An 18,412-nucleotide genomic window follows, 5' to 3' on the forward strand; every position below is an offset into this window, starting at 1 on the left:
CCCAGTAAAGGCCTCACCTGTTATGTGTATTGCTGAGGTCATGATGGCTAACTGCTGTTGATCCCTTGACAAGTGCGTAGCTGACACATAATTTCTGTCTTATCCAAGTGATCACCATCAAAGCTATATCAGCTTCAGAAAAATCCCAGTGTTGGAGCTTAGTCGATATTCTAACAGACCGCAAGGTGATATAAAAAACCCTGCAGGACACAGTTTGATCCCATCGATCCAAGTCAAATCAAATCCAGTCTTGAAACCTCTTCTGTCGATGTCACTATGCACAATTCATTCCCATAATTGACACTCACTCTAAGCGCTCTAGCTCTTAATATTTAAATTTTTTAAATTGCTAAAAATGAATCGGAGGCCTTTTAAAGACCCAAATGAATGGGCCTGTATAATTTTACTAAAAGATAGTGGATGAATTCAAATGAATAGACACCTACTAAGTTGAAGCGTGTAATTTCTATGGTTTTTGAACAATTCATAATTATACTTGGAAATATCCAAGCTGAACACACACACACACACACACACAAGACATACCATGATGTTCCATCAGTGAGAAGCAGAACAAGGACAGTGAAGTAAAATCTTTTCTGCCATTATGTCAGAGTGCCTCTAGGTGGCGGTGTTGTTAACGCAGACGCTGCAGAGTGCTCAGTCACTGCCGGTGAATGCCTGACAGTGCTCACAGCCGAACCCATATGGATTTCATATTTCCGGGCCCAGATAGCTGCAGACGACGTGGAGCCATCCTTTGTAAGGAAGAGGAAGTGAGCGGTATGCCTGTCTGCCACCGTTTCCCTGTGTACGCCAGCGCAGGCCTGGAAGTCCACAGGCACAGCACTCACGCTGGAACTCAATCCCTGCTCATTTCGCAGAGGAATATTCAGAAGAATGTCTGAGGCACCCTCTACTCTATATAATACTTTAAATAATAAGATTCATAACATTCATACAATGATTTGGGAACTTGTTTTTCAACTTCACCTACCTCACCTTTTCTGCCTGAGCACGTTTAAGGAGCAGGCATAATTAAACATGTTGCTTTCTGCACTTTTCAGTACATTCTCATGTAGAGAAAGATCAATTTGCTGCACATGTTCAAATATGCATGAATTAATGACCTATTTATTTACCAAATTAAATATGTGACCCGACAAAATGAAATGCACTGCTACTTGAAAGGATCTAAGCTTTCCTCATGAAGTAATAATATACAGTTACATATGAAATGATTACAGAAAAGTAGAATTAAGACCACAGGCATCCTGGGAGTGGTTCATGTGAAAGCAGTTTCTGAAATTATATCACAGAATCGATCAATTTCTCTTTTTTTAAGATGTGTGTGCTAAATGACACTGTGATCTCTTTTGACAAGAAAGGGTTGCGCAGTTGAAACACGCATACCCCTTACAAATGATCCCAAGAAAAACTCCCCCCCTTGTGTCTCTGAAGTTGAGTGTGACTGAAAACCCACAATGTCACTATGATTTGCGTATGCTATTCGTCAATTAGGCGCTCTTTAATTTGAAACAGAGAGCTACTCAAAGCTAAGCTGTGATTTCCTAATTATTCTCTCCATTTCACAGGAAGGGGAGTGAAGATTTGATTTGGGACTGTGGTAATTTTTGCCCCATTTTTTCTCCCTCGTTAAAATGTCACCGACGAAACGACGGCCTCATTCTTGTTTGTTTATGGAATTCAGTCGGTGCACTTCAACCTGTCTTTTCCTTGCCCATAATTAGTTGACAGAGAAGCATTCATTTGAATGAAATACTGTTCAGACCGTTTTTTTAGTGACAGTTTCCAAATGCGTAAATACCTGTCTCAGTACTTCAAACACACAAAAAGGTTAAAAACCCAGAGCCCAGAAGTGCAAAGAATCCTGCAAATGACCAGTGAAACAAGCAGGAAATTCAAGAAAGAAAAAAAAGACAGTTGGTTTCAGCCTCCTGCTTTTGTGCTGAATTTGAATAATTTACAATGCAGTTAATCTGGAGGGTAAAAAAAAGAAGAAGCGAAATTGCACACATTCCATTCGATCAGTTCCACAGCAGGCGTTGTGAGAAACTTTTTTTTTTTAACGAAGAAAACCGAAAAAAAGTTTTATGTTTCTAAGTTACCCCTCTGCAGGCGTTACTTTTGGCCAGAGAGCAAAACAACACATGAGAGAATTTAGGGACAATTTAATTGCATGTGATGAAAGTTTCCTTACCCCCCCCCCCCGTACGCCCCCCCCCAACCCCTGTCTAGCCATGCTGCTTTCAACCCCCCCTCCCCGAAAGCACATAGCACAGGCCTACAGTAACTGAGGATTTATTAGCATACCAGCCTGGATAGCTGTGATGGAATGTGTAACAAGGCACCAATCACAAGTGATAATATTTTTTGTCTGTTTGATTCTTCGGCAGGGGGGGGGGAAACGTTAATAAAGGCTTTATTGCTTTCGAGTGTTGAATGAAGTCGAGGAGCAGCTCTGCAGCATCGAAGCAAAATGGCTTTGCCCGACATATCTGCGGTAGAACCGTTGGGGAGACAGGGGGTCAGGAGAAACCGTACTGATCAGATTCACTGAGGTTTTAAAAAGTGTTCACCTGCTACGGCACCTGTGTATTCCCGACCCCCGCAGACACCCCCAACCCCTCAACCCCCCCCCCCCGCCCTTACGTTTCACACGTCCGGGGTTCCTCAGTACTGAAAGTGTAATGAGATTCAGGAGCGGTGGAGGAGAATGAACGGTGGTCATGATGGCATGAGGGCAGCCATTCTTCAGAGAGCGGCCTTCAACCGCTGAGTAGTGTCTGTCCAATAAGTGCCCCCCCCCCTTCCCTCTGTTCCCCCCCCTTCCCTCTGTTCCCCCCCCCCCACCCCCCTGTGGATCTGCTTTGTGACACCTCCTCCAGCCTAACAGCTGGCAGAGCTCTCCTCGCATACATCAGTGTCCCTCAGCGTCCCTCCCAGCCGCTCGGCTTTGTGTGACATGCGAAAGCACACTGCCACCAGACAAAAATATAAATAAAAAAATACACCACAAAAGGTGAAAATTCATATCTCTCTCACTTCGCCTCAGATCTCCGTTCTCTGTCCCACAGGGAACGACACTGTGTAGGGTGTGTGTATGTGTATGTGTGTGTAGGGTGTGTGTGTGTGTGTGTGTAGGGGGTGGCAGTTGGGGGGAGGGGCACATTCAACATTCTTCAGCTGGCTGTGCAGACCCCCAGTCCCATTGTAGCTCACATTCTTTTTAAAGGCTGATTTTATGTAATTTTTCCCATACTAACCTATAAGCATTTTTTTGGCACAGTGCGAAGTGTACCGACCTAGCATGGGGTCCATAAAGACGCCCATAAATACTTTTAAGCACTTTTATTTAGTTCCATGCCCCAGGCCAATTGCTTCCAAAGTCTGTCACTCAGCGACTGCGGAGAGAAAAAAAAAAGAAGAAGAAAAAAAAAGGGAAACAAATGGCAATGTTGATTTAATTAACAAGCAGCAGCGAGGCATGGAGAGGCTAACTCGTGGATCTCGAAACCTGGAAGCAGAGCATGCTGGGAGTTAGGAGGCCCGGGAGGGAGACTGAGACGAAGAGCGTTTTGTGGCGGTAGCCGATTGGCTGAATAGGACGAAGAGCGCGGGAGGGGCATTCCTCGTCTTTCTCAGTTGCCCTGAGCGCTCGTCCAGACGCGGAGCGCGATCTGATACACCGTACGCGCCCACGGAATATTCCGGAAAAAAAGCGACTTAACGCATTAACGTGATAATACTGGGCTGAGCACAGCTGCAGTTCTCCAAAGTCATCACAAAAGTCATGAAGCGAAATTGAGACTGCGATCGAATTTCAATGTTATGACAGCATTGCACACCTCCGGTGCTGTGACATTCAGTCCTATTATTTCCATCATTCTGCATTAGCTGGGGAGCATTGCATTATGGGCAGTATTGGACTGAATTGATTGATGGAGAGGGCTTCATTAAAGCTGAATCAGTGCAGTCTCTTCTGGCTCTATTTAAGAAGCTGTGTGATTTGAAAACTCAGAAACGCATCTTACTAGGATTTAAAAAAAAACACGACAAGAGCATGTTCTTAATGTGAAAGGTGAACACCAAATAATTTATTGAATTTTTCGTCATGACCAAAGCAGATGATCACAGCATTCATTTTGGCACTTCCAGTACTTCACACAAGAGAGTGTACAGTATGCTACAGTACGATAAGATCACATTCGCTGAGAGAGAAAGCTACAAGGTGCTGTCGAGAGACTGAGAAATGGACATGGACTAAGAGCTGCAGTACAAATTTCAATGACACCTTTTTTAAAAATTGTTTTACAAATGTTTCCGAGCTACGTCTCATTGAGCATTATTTTCTAGCATCCTATCCGAATGCTCATACCTGTCAGAATATTAAGCTGCTTCCTACAGCAAACGACCAAAGAGATCAATCGATCCACAGAGTCTGGCACCTGTGACTAAATCTGAGATCGTCCGCTGCTCAATATCATATTGCAATTTACCCACGGTGGCACAGAAGATTCTTCACAAAACACCCAAAGTTCCATATCAAAATAAATAAAAACCTTCAGAGCAAACACTGTGACGATGTGAAAATACAGATATAAATACTATTCACAATAAATAAATATTTATGTGCAAAAAAAAAAAGAAAAACTATAACCGCATAAATGTGTGTACAAACCACATACTGCAACTAATAGCAGAAACTGTCGATGTACATGCACTCATACACACACACACACACACACACTCCCACATATAACACCCACAAGCACGCACAATCCTCGGGGTTATGAAGCTATTTTGGCGAACAGTGTCACACGACGCGGTACTCTAGAGCCTCTATCAGTTCAGACAGTTGAACAAAAGGTCAATGTTGTGCGTTCAAATGTTCTCCGTTTTCCCTTCATACCCATCCACGGCGAATCGTAGAAACACATTGTTTTAACTTAAGCTGTCGTACGCCGTCGTGCCCGAATTACGCACTTTCAGATTAACAGTCTCAATAGTGGACTCAAATACTCGCAATACGCTTTAATACTGCAGATGCACGTCATTGTAATTTGTGTTCTTTAACGAGTGCTGGTGAATGTGAGAACATTCATCACAAGTGAACTGATTCAGCCTGTTTAAGGCTGCAGTATGTGTTCGATGTTGAAAATGGTTGCCATACATATATTATTTGAAAGTGATTTTTTTTTTAACATGCTTATATACTCTTGAGAGAAAAAAGTGTTCCCTTTTAAGAATGTGTTCCCTTTAAGTTCTAAGGTATACAAATTTTTAGCAGACATTCACTAAAAACTACTCAAGTGGTATTAGCAGAGTAATCAAGGAACAAAAACTAAACGGCACTCCACGTAGCCAACAGTATACGTTACCTTGGACAAAAATACAATACACCCATTAATCCCTAAGAATATGTATAATCAATTGAAACAGTTTTATAAGGCTTTTGCAGTGTGTTCAGATAAGTTAACCTCTACAAAATAAGTCTTGATAATAGTGCACAGCAAAATTATTAGTGTTAAGTCAACTCTAATTGGGACAATATGCACTGTTATATTCGTTTTAAAGGTACTCTCAGAGCTGAGTTTACACATTTAAACATTTTGCTGCGTGAACTGGTTTCTGAATCCTCAAAGGAAATACTTATTTATCACTGATGTTTTCTTCTGATTTTAGCAAAACTGCAATGACAGCGTTTTTTTTTTGCACAATGAGGACCTCTTAGCGGCTTAAAGCCGATCCTTCTGTAATTTAAGTAGCCTATACCGTTATCTAGTGCTCCTAACGCACTGTACAGAATGAGAAGCACTATACTCAAGTTAACATCAAGCGAATGGGTTTAAGAAGAGCGTGTGTACTACAGGAACATTAAAAATCATCGCATCTTTTTTTTGAGATTTATTTTAACACATAAATACTGATCTGTCTCCAGGTGGAATCCTGATGAAAAGCTAGCTGGTGTTTGAATGTCTCTCTCCAACCTGCTCCTGAACCGAAAACCCAACACCTCTCCTCGCTTTTTACGATCGTTCCCCTACCACGTCACAGGGACGCGAGCCACAGAAGAGCCGTCCTCTCCTACCGGTGCTTCGAACATTCTGGGTAAAAGCATGAATCAGGCACATTCCTAAACTATATTGACGTTTGTGTTTTTACTTGATTTTTTTTGTTTGTTTTTTAAATAGACATTTTCGTAACTGTAACACTTTGATTAGGTTTTAATTAACCACCGACTCAAGCGTTTTTTTGTTTTAATTACGTTGTCTCTCCCGTCGCCTCCCGGACGCCCTACTGCTGGAGGTGGCTGCCCTCCTCTTTCGCTTTCTCCGCCTCGATCAGAGCGTTGGTGACGGGTAACCATAGCGACGGCAGTTCGGGGATGGTCTTCTTGGCCTGCTTCAAGTGGCTGATGGCGGTGTAGAGGCTCCCTCGCGAGCCTGTCTCCTGCTCAGAGTAATACATCTCCAGGGCTGCGGGGGTGCAGTGCTTGTGCTGGGGAGGGAGGGAGGGGGGGGAGACAGAGGGAGGGAGGGAGGGGGAGAGAATTATGATACACAAGCACTCACACAAACCACCAAAACTCTCGCCTGGATTCAGTCTGAATTCGTCCTTAGAGGAGAACTTCCCTCTCATGTAATGTTATTGTATTTGAGTGATCCCTTCACTGTCGGAAGGTAAAAAATTTATTATTATTTTTCTTAAGATGTGGTTGTCCAGATACGTAGTTCATTACCACATCTTTCATCCAAAATATGCCCCTGACTCTTTAAGAGGGTATGGTTTCCCCGGTGATGCAAAATAGATTGGTGCGCTGTAATCGTAAAAAAAACGATGTTGATTGGAAGTAACATTTTTTGCCATTACAGATCAATTTAACATCAAGAACAGGTATTAGGATGAAATCCCCTTTTAAGTCTGACCCTTGTTTAAATCCAAGGGTTTGTTTTCTTTTTCTTCACAAATGCAGTGCGGTAAGATTAGCGATCAACGACCGGAATTAACCTGTCAAACTCCGTTTGCGAAAAAACGAAGAAGAAACGAAGGAATTGAGTTTAAACGCGAGTCAAAGTTTAAGGACGAATGTTGATTGAAACCAGGCTCCCCCATTTCTTTTCCCTGGCTGGGTGCGATTAAAGGACATGGGGGGGGGTGGGGGGGGTGGGTGAAGAGAAATGGATCACACGCAAGAGAGCAAGAACCACAGCAGATTAGGCCCAACAGCCGCTCAAACTACCCATCTATCCACAGCCATTAGCCCAATGCAGTGGTGGCCACTGTTCGGTCCAGGACAGAGCTTCACTGCACTGAGGGCCCAACGGATGCCTTTCAACTCCACCAGCTGATTGGCTTCAGGGACAAGAGTTGATTCCAGTTCACGCACGGTGGAGAACGGCTAATACCGTCAGCTAATAGAGGCTTGAGCTGCCCTGAAGACCAGACACCTGTAGACCACCAGCAACCAGTGTGCTGCTCTGATTCGTACTGATAGAAAAACAAGAAGTCAAAATTGTGCAAAGACAACGCGCAAAACGTGTGGTGATGTCAGTGGGATTTAACAGGCCGGGCCTATGCTAGAGTCAGATATTTTCTCCAGAGATCACAGTGCATTGTGTCTTATTATTTTTCGCCGGTTTCTAAATGAACAAACGAATGTGACAAAGCACAGCCGCTCAAAGGGGCCCCCAAAAAACGCACGTTCCATTCCGAATTAGTCAGGCTGTCAAAAACGAGAGGAGCACTTAAGTGTATGTCACACCCAGTCGGAAAAAAAAAGCAAGGTATTCCCGGAGGGAACTTTTAACAGAGGATCTGTGACCTCCTTTAATTGAAAAGACGGCAGGTTTTTTCCTCTGTTGTTTTGTCGTAAGCCAGTTTAGCGCCGCGGAGATAATGGCCGCCATCTCCTCATTCCACGAGTGGCTCTTTCTTTTCATGTCTCCAGCGATTACGGCGGAATATGCTAACTGCCACCGTACCGCCAGCATCAAAGGCAGAGGCGGGAGCCCTGCAGGGCTTCGACTGCAGTTCAGTCACAGCGAGTCTAATTAAAGGCACCCGGATCTCACCAGCAACACTGTTTTTTTTAAAAAAATTTTGTTGCCAGGTTTGGAAAGTCGACCCTCTTGAGGAAAAATCGCCCACTCTCGTGCTTCAAGGGGCCAGAGAGACTCTCTACGCGGTTCCTCGTTTCTGGTGTCACGTCGAGATAATGAGCTCAGATCAAAAGACCGGGACCAGGAAGTGGGATGGCGGGAAGGCTCCCCCCCCCGAATTAACTCGCCGATACAAAAGTGCGTCTACAACAAAGAGAGAAACAACAGCGGGCGTTTAACGCTGGAACATCAAACTGCAGCGAGCGTACCGCTGCTATAATGTGTGGCTCGGAATTAGGCGGATGCTAAGCTAACACGAGGCTAGCGTGAGTCCGTCAGTTAACGAGGCTAATTAACTCCGGTTGCCCTGAGACGAGTTCCAAACTTGTCGGAGATCGGTTTAGACATCAGTTTGACATCAAGTATGATATCAAGTAGTGCCGGGGGATTTCTTTAGCATGGTGAAAAGGGACTGTGATTGGCTCCCACGATGGTAAACAACTCAACCACTCTCAAACCAAAAAAAAAACATCCTCACTAGGAATATCAAGAAAAGTTAAATCAAGTATTGTGAATCAACCGTGCTTTCGTTGTATTGAGGAGATGGCTTTTGATGTGGTATAAACAAATCGCATTAATATACAGCGTTATATCCCTGACAGGACTTTCACACGATGGCAACTGTTGCTTGGAAACAAAGGATCTCATCTGCCTTCTTGAAACACAGAACCCAGTAGAGGTGCCCTAGATATTCATTTCCCAGCAACGGAAGCCCCAGTTCTGTACTACAGAATAATATGGAGAAATACAACAGAAAAATAGCAAAGCTAATCTTTGTTGTCAGCTGCTCACAATGAAGTGAACAATGAACATGACAGAAATATAATTATGCTACACAGGTGTAAAGTCCACATGCGAGGGATCTATGAGCAACAATTAAAAAAACAAAAGAAATGTCACTGGTGTTTCCTGAAAAGCTTCTTAACAGTGTATGGTCCTGGTGTCTACAAATTCAGTCTAACTCTCAATACACTGGCAATGACATTGGCTGGGGCATGGTAAGGCTGTCATTGTATGACTCAAAGTAAGATCATGTGACAAAAAACGAGATAATGATGTAACACACGAATGATGAGAAACGTAAAATGCTTGCAATCGTCTCGCAAAGTGCGTAGTAAACAACCTGTGGCACAATCTGGATGTGTTGCTGCTATCAACAGCCACATGCTCATCCCTTCTGAACAAACGAGAAATTTAAACAACATCGCTTCTAATTCGATCTTGGCTTTATAAGAAGAACACAGGTTCCCCTGGCTTCTGACTGTAACCGCTGGAGTGGAGTGTTTAGGAAAAAAAAAAGGAGCCCTAAACCATTCTTTGTGTTTTTCACCAAATTTAGTGACTACCTGTGAAAACCCAGCGCTATTCACTCAGAGCGAGGCACTAAACACGACGAGTTAAAACTAGATAGGAAGACACACAGCCTATGCGAGGAATCCTATTAATGAAACCCTGTTGCAGGCATCTCAGCATCATCAGACTACAGTCAAACATCTGTCAAACAAGCCCCGACCAGCAAAGGACAAACAGCTTTGTTTGAAGAGGTCCCACGTCTCAGGTCGAACCTCAGAGAGATGCTCTTTAGCACCCTCCCATTCCGTTTAAAAAAAAAAAAAAAAAAAAGAGAAAACACACAGTAAAAGAAAGTAAACGCAGCCCTTTCACTTCCATAGTCCTCTGTTGTGAGGCAACCAAAGTTAAAAACCAAGTAAGTTGCTCCTTTTATAAAACAGTATTTTGGTGTCAGAAAACAGTTTAAATAAAAAAAAATTATAAAAGCCATCTTTTTTTTCCATGGCACCACGGAGTAGCAAATGATGGTCATAATAGCATGTTTTCTAGTAGTGCTCAATGCTGAAGTCTGCCTCCAAAAGATTTTATACTTAAGACTTTTCGATTAAGTCTTTAATTATATTTAAAAAAATTCTTTTATTTAAGACTTTAATTATATTTTGTAGGAAGCATCTGATGAGAGGCAATTACTGTGGCTGCACTGCAGATCCACTGTGAACGAAGTGTCATTACTGAGAACACCTGGTGTGCAGCTCTGTCCGCCCGCTCTGTGAAATCTTCAGCTCTTAATGCCTCTCAGCTTTCTTCACCCACAAATTTTCCCGCACACAGCCTGAACAAGAAATGTACATGCTGGTTGCAAAAAAAAAAAAAAAAAAAAAAAGCTATAAAGATGAGGTCAAATGTGTTATTGCAACACAGACAACCAGGGAATTCGAAGCCACTCCTCGGAATGCTATTTTGTCACACCGGAACATTTCGCGAAAATATGTTAAGTACAGAGCATCTTGCAACATCTGAGGTCTTCGGTGCCCTTAGAGAGGATTTTAAAGTAAGACGTAAGACATACACAGGTTGCAGTGTGATTTGGACTGCATACCTTCTGACAGGGCGAGTTACCAAAGTCATAATTAGCAATTCATCTCAGTGCGAGAGGGGCTTCAAAAACTCTATTCCACTCGACTGTTTCAAATCACTTAAAACAGGCGCCACTAATTTCAGGGGTTCGGAATGCGTCGCATTAACACCACCGCGTTCAGAAATAAACAGCAGTTATGGTAAGTAGTTGCAAGACACTGCAATAAAGGAGGAAATTACACAAAAAAGGAGGCTATGATCTCAAATTGAAGCTCTTAAATGACTGTAACTCTTCAGCTGAACAGGCTCTACAGATATAATGTCTTAAATATAGCATTCTGATAATTACTTCCTGCAAAGAAATGTGAAGTGCTCCTTAGATCGTGAACGCTAGGTTCGCCGATAAGTGTGAGGAGTTTTCATTGGACAGAACGTTCTCAATGACAGCCACATCCCAATTCGGTCCGGACCTACATCAGTGGTTTAAAAAGCTGAAACAGTATTACTGTGAATTTGTATAAGGAGCATGCTTAAGAGTCTTGCTAGCACAAACGTCTTGTAAAAAGCAAGTCCTCAGTTTGCTAATCGCTTATTTTTTCAAATGAATAAAAAGGTTTTGTAGCTTTTTGAAAAGCTATGAGTCATTGTTTATGTTGAGACATGTCTTGCATTAGTGAGATATCTGGCCAGTGGGCATCATCTGTGTCCACTGAGTCCGTACCACAGACGTTACCTTGAAGATGAAGCCCTCGGGGCAGCTGAGCTGGTCGTACCATAGAGCTTTGTACATGACCAAGAGCAGCAGGCAGGCCAGGAACACCATGGTAATCAGGATCAGTCCAGTGAGCTGAAACACACACACACACACACAGAACAGTATCAGGCTCTGAGTGGCTACTGGATGCATTGATATGACGTCAGAGTGAGGTCAATGCTAGAGTGGTCAGTGTCAACAGTACCTTGACCTTCTCAGACACCTCATCATACAGATTGATGTTCAGCTTCTTGATGCCGGGAACGTATAATTTTTTCTTCTTCTTCTGCTGAAGCTGGTATTCCGTCGTTGTTTTCACAATCACCTGAGGAAGAGCGCAGAGACTTATTCTCAAAACTAAAGTGCACTGGCCAAGAACGTGCCGTATAACCAGTACATACACAGCGAATGAGAAGTGCGTGAAATCTTTGGTCGTGCGAACAACTTGTGATGGCAGCGATGAGGCCAGGTTGGCGAACTCTTGGCCTACAGGTTGTGGGTTTTGGGGTCAGTCATCACCAAAGATACGAAAGCTCTCCATCAACTTACAACTTGTTAATTCGGTTGTGACAGACATAACGAGACTCCGTGCCTGGAGGAACAGGCGGTGGGCTTGTTGCTAACGGACTCCCTGTTACCTTGTCAGGAAACGGCTGCTGGAGCTGACTCACGTCCAGGGGTGAGATCAGCGGGATGTTGTCGAAGCCGTCCTCCGCGGCCTGCTGCTCCTTCTCCGGTTTCTCCGACAGATTGCTGCCCAACTTCACCATGTCGGCCTAGCGTGGGAAACGCCGGGGGAGAAGAAGGGAGGTGACTCGCCGACTCTGCTTCGACTGTGACACGCGGATGGGATGACTGTGACACATTCTAAAAATTACCCAGAGTGCAGTAGGAAGGTGAGAAAACGGGTTGAGGATGTTGTCACGCGGTTGAGGAAGACATGAAAATGACACGATTGGGAACCGGCTTTACACTAGAGATGTTTTTCTAGAGAACAGGGACATTAACGAGGACTGTCTGAAAGTCATCTGTTCGGTACTTGTGTAAAAGCCATAACATCAAATGCAAAACAGATACATCGGCTTTATTCACTTCCCAGTAATTTACGGTGCTGTATATTGTAAATAATAAAGATTATTAAAGTAGTACTCTACTAGTTTGTTTATGTGTCATCACAAGAAGCTGGCTTATTGGTACACAAACCAGTCTGAGCATTCAAATTCAGTCTTATCTCTCAGTGGTGAAAATTATGCACAGACATTTATTCGAAGCAATCTTCAGTACGGCAGCTTGAAATGCACAAATGTTTTTTTGACTGTTGTTGGCTTGGCAACCACAGAGGAGGCTTTTCGTTTTACTCATCTCTATTAACAGTTTAAAAAAAAAAAAACATGCAGTTCAAAGCCAAAGTCCCTCGACTATCGGCAAAGCCACTCCACCTTCATCTAACATGCGAAAACGCGGGTCATCGGAAATAGATATCTATTGTTGTTTATATAATCTCATTGGTATCCATCAATCACATATCAAACCCTGTAGAAATTCTATTTTTGGCGTTACATTTTTGAAAAAAATTATGCATAGAATGTGCATCAAGGTTGGTGTCAATTACATTTCAATTCAATTAGTGAGTTGAAAACATCTGCGAAATTCAAAGATGATTTTTTTTTTTTTTACAATTTATTGTCATTCCATTTCCTCAACTGAAATGAAATCGATCCCAACCCTAAATACACATTTTGTGCATAATTCCAAAAAAGTCAATGGCAAAAAGTCTGGTACCTTTACCTATGCGTGTACACATAAATCATAAAAACGTAAACCCAAAGTTGGGACGTAGATACATGTTAGGTTATATTTCTTGCATCAACCATTTGTGCATTTTTAGAGAATGCAAACTGTCTGCAACAGCAGCAGGTCTGTTCAAGCTGCTCAAGGTCAACCGTGTGTGACACAGCAGATACTGTCTGTCTATTTTTGTAACTGCTGCATATATTCAAATCTTGCAGCGAATTTTCCAACAGGAATACTCATATTTCTTCACTTTGGAAGTCCCCTGAATTAATTTCCATACGATTACATTCCCTTTGATCTTGAGTTACTCTACAAAAAAAAAAAAAACCCAAAAAAACCAAGTGCTCTGAACTCAAATGTATTTTAATATTTTCCAGGAGAGATGGGAGTCAGAATGACTGCATTATTTTACTTGCAGCAGAAACCCCTTTAAAAAAACCTTGATGTTTATAAAGAAAAAACAGCATAGCATCTATATCAGTGAAACGAAAGGTTTTAAATGTATGAATTCTTCACCCTGAGTCAAAGTCTAAGTGAAAGGGATAAAATAGGGAGAAGCAGATTAATTTTGTTACATGGATACATATTCCCTTATTGTACTGTTCACACTCTTTTGTGAAGTATTAAATTATTCAGCCGTCCACAGAGAGGAAGGACAGTCCTGGCTGCAGCCCCAGGCAGAAAAGACAGTTCAGCAAAAGAGGAACGTGACATGAAATACTGTTATATAACAAGAGCAAATCGATAAAATACGCTTTTATATTTCTTTTTAAAAAACGATTTGAAGGGTAGATATGCCAAATGAAAACCTCATTAGAATACCTGAAGTTTATTTTTCCTTGCCTGAATGTTTTGCTTTCATTACAGCTCATGCAGCCTAGCCAACAAGATTAACAAACAACACAACAACAACAACAACAAAAAATCACATCAGTAAATGTAATGTGGAACTAATGAAAACGATATCATCACATCTCCAACTGAAGCTCAGCGACAGATAACTTATCCAGGATTATCTTAATGAAAAATCTTACGCGTGGTAAATGGGGATTACATTCAGCACTACTCCGAAAACAGGCTCAGCAGCCAACTGAGAGCACACCTCTAACAGAAGATTCCTCTGTCCGCAGAACTCAGTCTGTCGATGAGCCGAATCACAGAGGTAGACAAAAGTAATTTTGCTCGTATAGCCACCTCGTTAGATACGACATAATTAATAACGTATCAGCAGCATCGCAGCTGGCTTCAATGCCAGCTCGGGCCCTAGGCCTCATTTACATTTAAATTATTTGTAATAACAGATACTGGCATTAATAATTACGACTGATGTAACGGGCTGCCAGTGCTGACCTTGTACAAGCACACGTTCTTTAATGGGGCACACGCTCTCTGCTCTTCTCCATTCTGTACACTTTGTCCATGAATGTATTTGAGAGCCTTTTTGGAGAAGGTCAACTGGTCAGTTTAAGTTTTGATTTAAATTAGTGTCAGACGGAAGACAGGGAGCCATTTCAATGGAGGTGAAAACATCTAAACTTTGACAAGAAGCATTATAATTGGGTTCCCTGGATTCTGTGCACAATTCCTGAGTACACAAAGCCCTGAATGTCCCTGTTTACATCTGTGAGAAACCGCAGAGTAATGGCTAGTTGTGCACATGCAAAACATTCTGCATCCAGAAAATATCAGCGTGGATACAGTGCTACTAAAACTTTGCTGTCATGCAACATCCGAAAACAACACCAGACAGTTCATTTTCCACTGTGTGGCTGCTGGACAGACTTAACTGCATTGACAGAACATGTGAGCTCCAAATCTTTAAACACGCTGCCCCCGAAATAAAAAAAAGTGCTCTTACGTGTTAAGATACGACAATTCATGCTCAAACGTGAAAAGATTTTTGTCAGATCCATATGAATGCATACATAACACACCTGTTCCACATGTTTTTTTGCTGGAAAAGGTTGACGTCTACTGATCAATCCTTTCACAGTAGACGATATGAGGGACCTGCGACCAGCAGACATCATAGAGCTGATTCATCTCATGGGACTAAAACAAACTGCACTGGGCACTTGCTCAGGGTGACCATACGGTCACGACTCACGCCCTCCGCTAGGTCAGGTCATCCAGCTCATTAGCTCAGCAGTGTCCTGTTATTGGGTCCCGTCTGGCTAATGAGCTGATCTGATTGGCTCAGAGATCAAATCAATCGTCTTGCCTTCAGTCCAGATCCTCCATTTACGCCCTTGTACGGACTGGGTGTGAGTGCAATTAGTCACTCCAAATTGGCAATGCAAAATAAACCCAGGGAGCCAACTGCCTACAACTGTTACACAGGCAGAAAAAAACAGACAATGGATGGATGTACATTTTATTGATGGATGTACATTCTCAGAAACTACAACAGGAAGTGTCCTGCTGTTCACTGAACCACCCCATCGTTTGGCATGGTGACAGACTCAGGCCCTGTCACCACGGTTACACCAATGCCACAATTCCCTCTCAAAATAAAATCACCCGCACCTCAATCATTGAGTGATACTTGGAAATGTCTCGTTTGTGCTTAAATGAGTTGTTACTCACAAATAAAATTGTGGATTAAAACATTTGAGTGTGAGTCACATACTACTCTGGTTATGATCTCATGGTTTCCCTGACTCTGCCATGTTTCATTCACCACGCGCGTCCGAAGTATTCACCCACACAGCAGGCTATCAGAGTGTGTAAGACAAACGGATAGACCATAACCGTTAATATTGAGCTAATCGTTTCACGCTGATGATAAAAAATATGGTTTGTGCTGAAAATGTAATGCGTCATTTCATAAAACGAAATAGCTCACCATACACTAGTTTTTTACACACAAGTCGAATAGGATACTGTATTAAATTTGGTTTGAGGATGTATACGCATAAGTTCTAATTAAACATTCCATATTAAAACCCCACTGCAGTGTTCGTGAACTAAGTAAGCTTGTGGCTTTCTATCGCAAAGATTGTTGCGATATTCCGCGCGATTATAATAGACGTCGGTCGCATTGTACGAGTCATTAATATTCGGAAACCGTGTTGAGCCTCGCTGTCATCGGGTGTCGGTCGCGGACAGTGCGCGCGTTTCGATGCATTCTGCAGATGCAGCTGCGGATCGCCACTGTATTCACGCAAAAGACCCGACAGATTTAGGAAAACAAACATGGCTGGTGCAAAAGCTCACCGGGCTATAGCAGAATTACTCGTGATACCCGAGCTAAAGCGTTCAGTTGTGCACCCAGTAGCCTGCACACAGCCTGTGACACCACATCGCTTTGTCTTACAAAGAAAATCCGCATGGGCGGGGGCTCTCAATAGATTTCTGGTAACCTTTCTCACCCGAAAGGCCAATAAATATAAGTTATTTAACGTTTCGGTGTACGCAGTATCAAATTTTCCACTAGAAGGTGTGTCGATTCATTTTTATGTGCAGATGGTTTTGAAAAATCTTTTATTCGGGGTTCGTTTCTGGTGAATCTTTCACCCCTATCACGGATCATTGTTAAAAACAATGGTTTTTTTTATTTAATAGAGGACAAGGAATACATTCGCTACACACATGCAATAAAAATCATGACAATTCCGTATTTATCCAGCACATGGTTTAACGTTTGCACCGCATACATTTCATTATTATATTTAACTTCAGTGTCGAACCAATGCTAATACACGCCGCAAATATTCACATTTAGCATTAAGAACGGACGTCTAATAATAAACGTTTTCAACGTTATCGAAGACGATAAACTGAACTTACTGTTTTTGCTGGTGGCGATGCTGGCACTGATGTCTCTCCGATGCTCTTCGGAAAAAACACAGAATCAGACTGGCCAAGGATCGTTGCCGTGGTGATGCTTTCTTCAATGGTAGAATTACAGAGAAGCGCGCGGGTACTCTCTGCATCCCAGGAAGTTGTCGCTATGGTGTCTGAATTACGCAGCAGAAACTGCAAACAGAAGGACGTTTATATTCCTACTACTTGTGAGACTTAAAATAATTGTTTTGGTTCAGTTTTAAAACGGGCATTTTATATCATTAATCAGTACTTTTTAAGCGGAGTTCTTAGGAATAAAATATGTTTTGGTACTATATAATATTCGCAATTTGCTCCCACGGTTCTTTCCACGGGTCATACCGTCATACCGAATATCATAAATGTTACTATTCGCGTTACAGAAAATTGCCTCACGGGTGTTCAGTGAAGATCAAATTAAGCCATTAACAGCTTCTGAACACCTTTAAGGAATTAACATATTGAATGTACCTGTGTACTTGCATGCACGCATACATACAGAGATTGACCCACACTCAACACTCACTTATATACTTACTAGTGAGGGGATGGTTTTTGTTCAGATTAAAATATTGGAATACATGCATACATATTACTTATTGAATGCTATTAATTGTAATCTTCATAATATTATTGGAAATACTGTGTCTGAATTACTCAGCAGAAACAGCTATACATAGAGATGGAGATTTTTCCCACCCGGATCATCTGGCCTCTTCAAAAGGTTTAATTTGGAAACTGCTAGAAATAAAAATCTACCCCACTGAATGACAGCTGGATTTATATGAGTAAAGTGCTGGGTTTTGAAAACCGTAGGAATGGTCTGTTCGCGTCTTTCAAGTGGTAAACCCGGCACAGTGGCAAGTACAGTGTATGTCGGTTGATGTGTCACGTGATATGTTCGGAAGACCGCTCTTGCATTCACACAGTCAAACCACTGTAATCCCACAGTCAGCCAACGGGCCTCGGCGGGATTTGAGTGACATGTTGCATACTGTGCGCATTTCAGGCCGCTTATAGGTCTAGGTCAGCGGTCCCCAATCTTATCCGAACAAGGGCCGGTGTGGGTGCGGGTTTTCGTTTTGGCCCAGCACTACAACACCCGATTCAACTAATTAAGTAATCGTGGACTTCAGTCGAGACCCGGATAATTAGAATGAAGTGTCTTATTGTTGGGCTGAAACAAATACCTGCACCCACACCGGCCCTTTTTGGATAAGATAGGGGACCCCTGGTGTAGGTGTTCAACGAAGAGGCCAGAACTACCTGTACTCTTCCTCAGATACAGTAGATGATCTCTGCCTCCCCCCCATCACTCCCAAAATGGTTTCATCCATCCTGAGGCAGACAGAAGTGTTACCTTCAGGGGCTGCTTAAGAAAACATTCAATCTAATCAGCGCACAGTAAAATTTCAGTGTTGTGTCAACTCCAATACAGCACATGATGGAGTACCGTGCATGCGATCCACATTGGACTCATAAAAAC

At 42.5% G+C, this 18,412-nt stretch overlaps 1 protein-coding gene across 1 annotated transcript; it reads right to left on the minus strand.

The window, feature by feature from the left end:
- Window positions 1-4,087: 4,087 nt before the first annotated feature.
- LOC118217025 (neuronal vesicle trafficking-associated protein 1-like) lies at window positions 4,088-17,649 on the minus strand. Its single transcript, XM_035398762.1, has 6 exons — window positions 17,626-17,649; window positions 16,891-17,079; window positions 11,946-12,083; window positions 11,513-11,632; window positions 11,287-11,400; window positions 4,088-6,522 (listed from the first exon to the last, which is right to left on the minus strand). Exons 1-6 carry the CDS (start codon window positions 17,632-17,634, stop codon window positions 6,319-6,321), a joined length of 774 nt encoding a protein of 257 aa, XP_035254653.1. The 5' UTR covers window positions 17,635-17,649; the 3' UTR covers window positions 4,088-6,318.
- Between the last annotated feature and the right edge of the window lie 763 nt (window positions 17,650-18,412).

The sequence above is a fragment of the Anguilla anguilla genome, chromosome 2 (assembly GCF_013347855.1).
Source record: "Anguilla anguilla isolate fAngAng1 chromosome 2, fAngAng1.pri, whole genome shotgun sequence".
Lineage (NCBI taxonomy): Eukaryota > Metazoa > Chordata > Actinopteri > Anguilliformes > Anguillidae > Anguilla > Anguilla anguilla.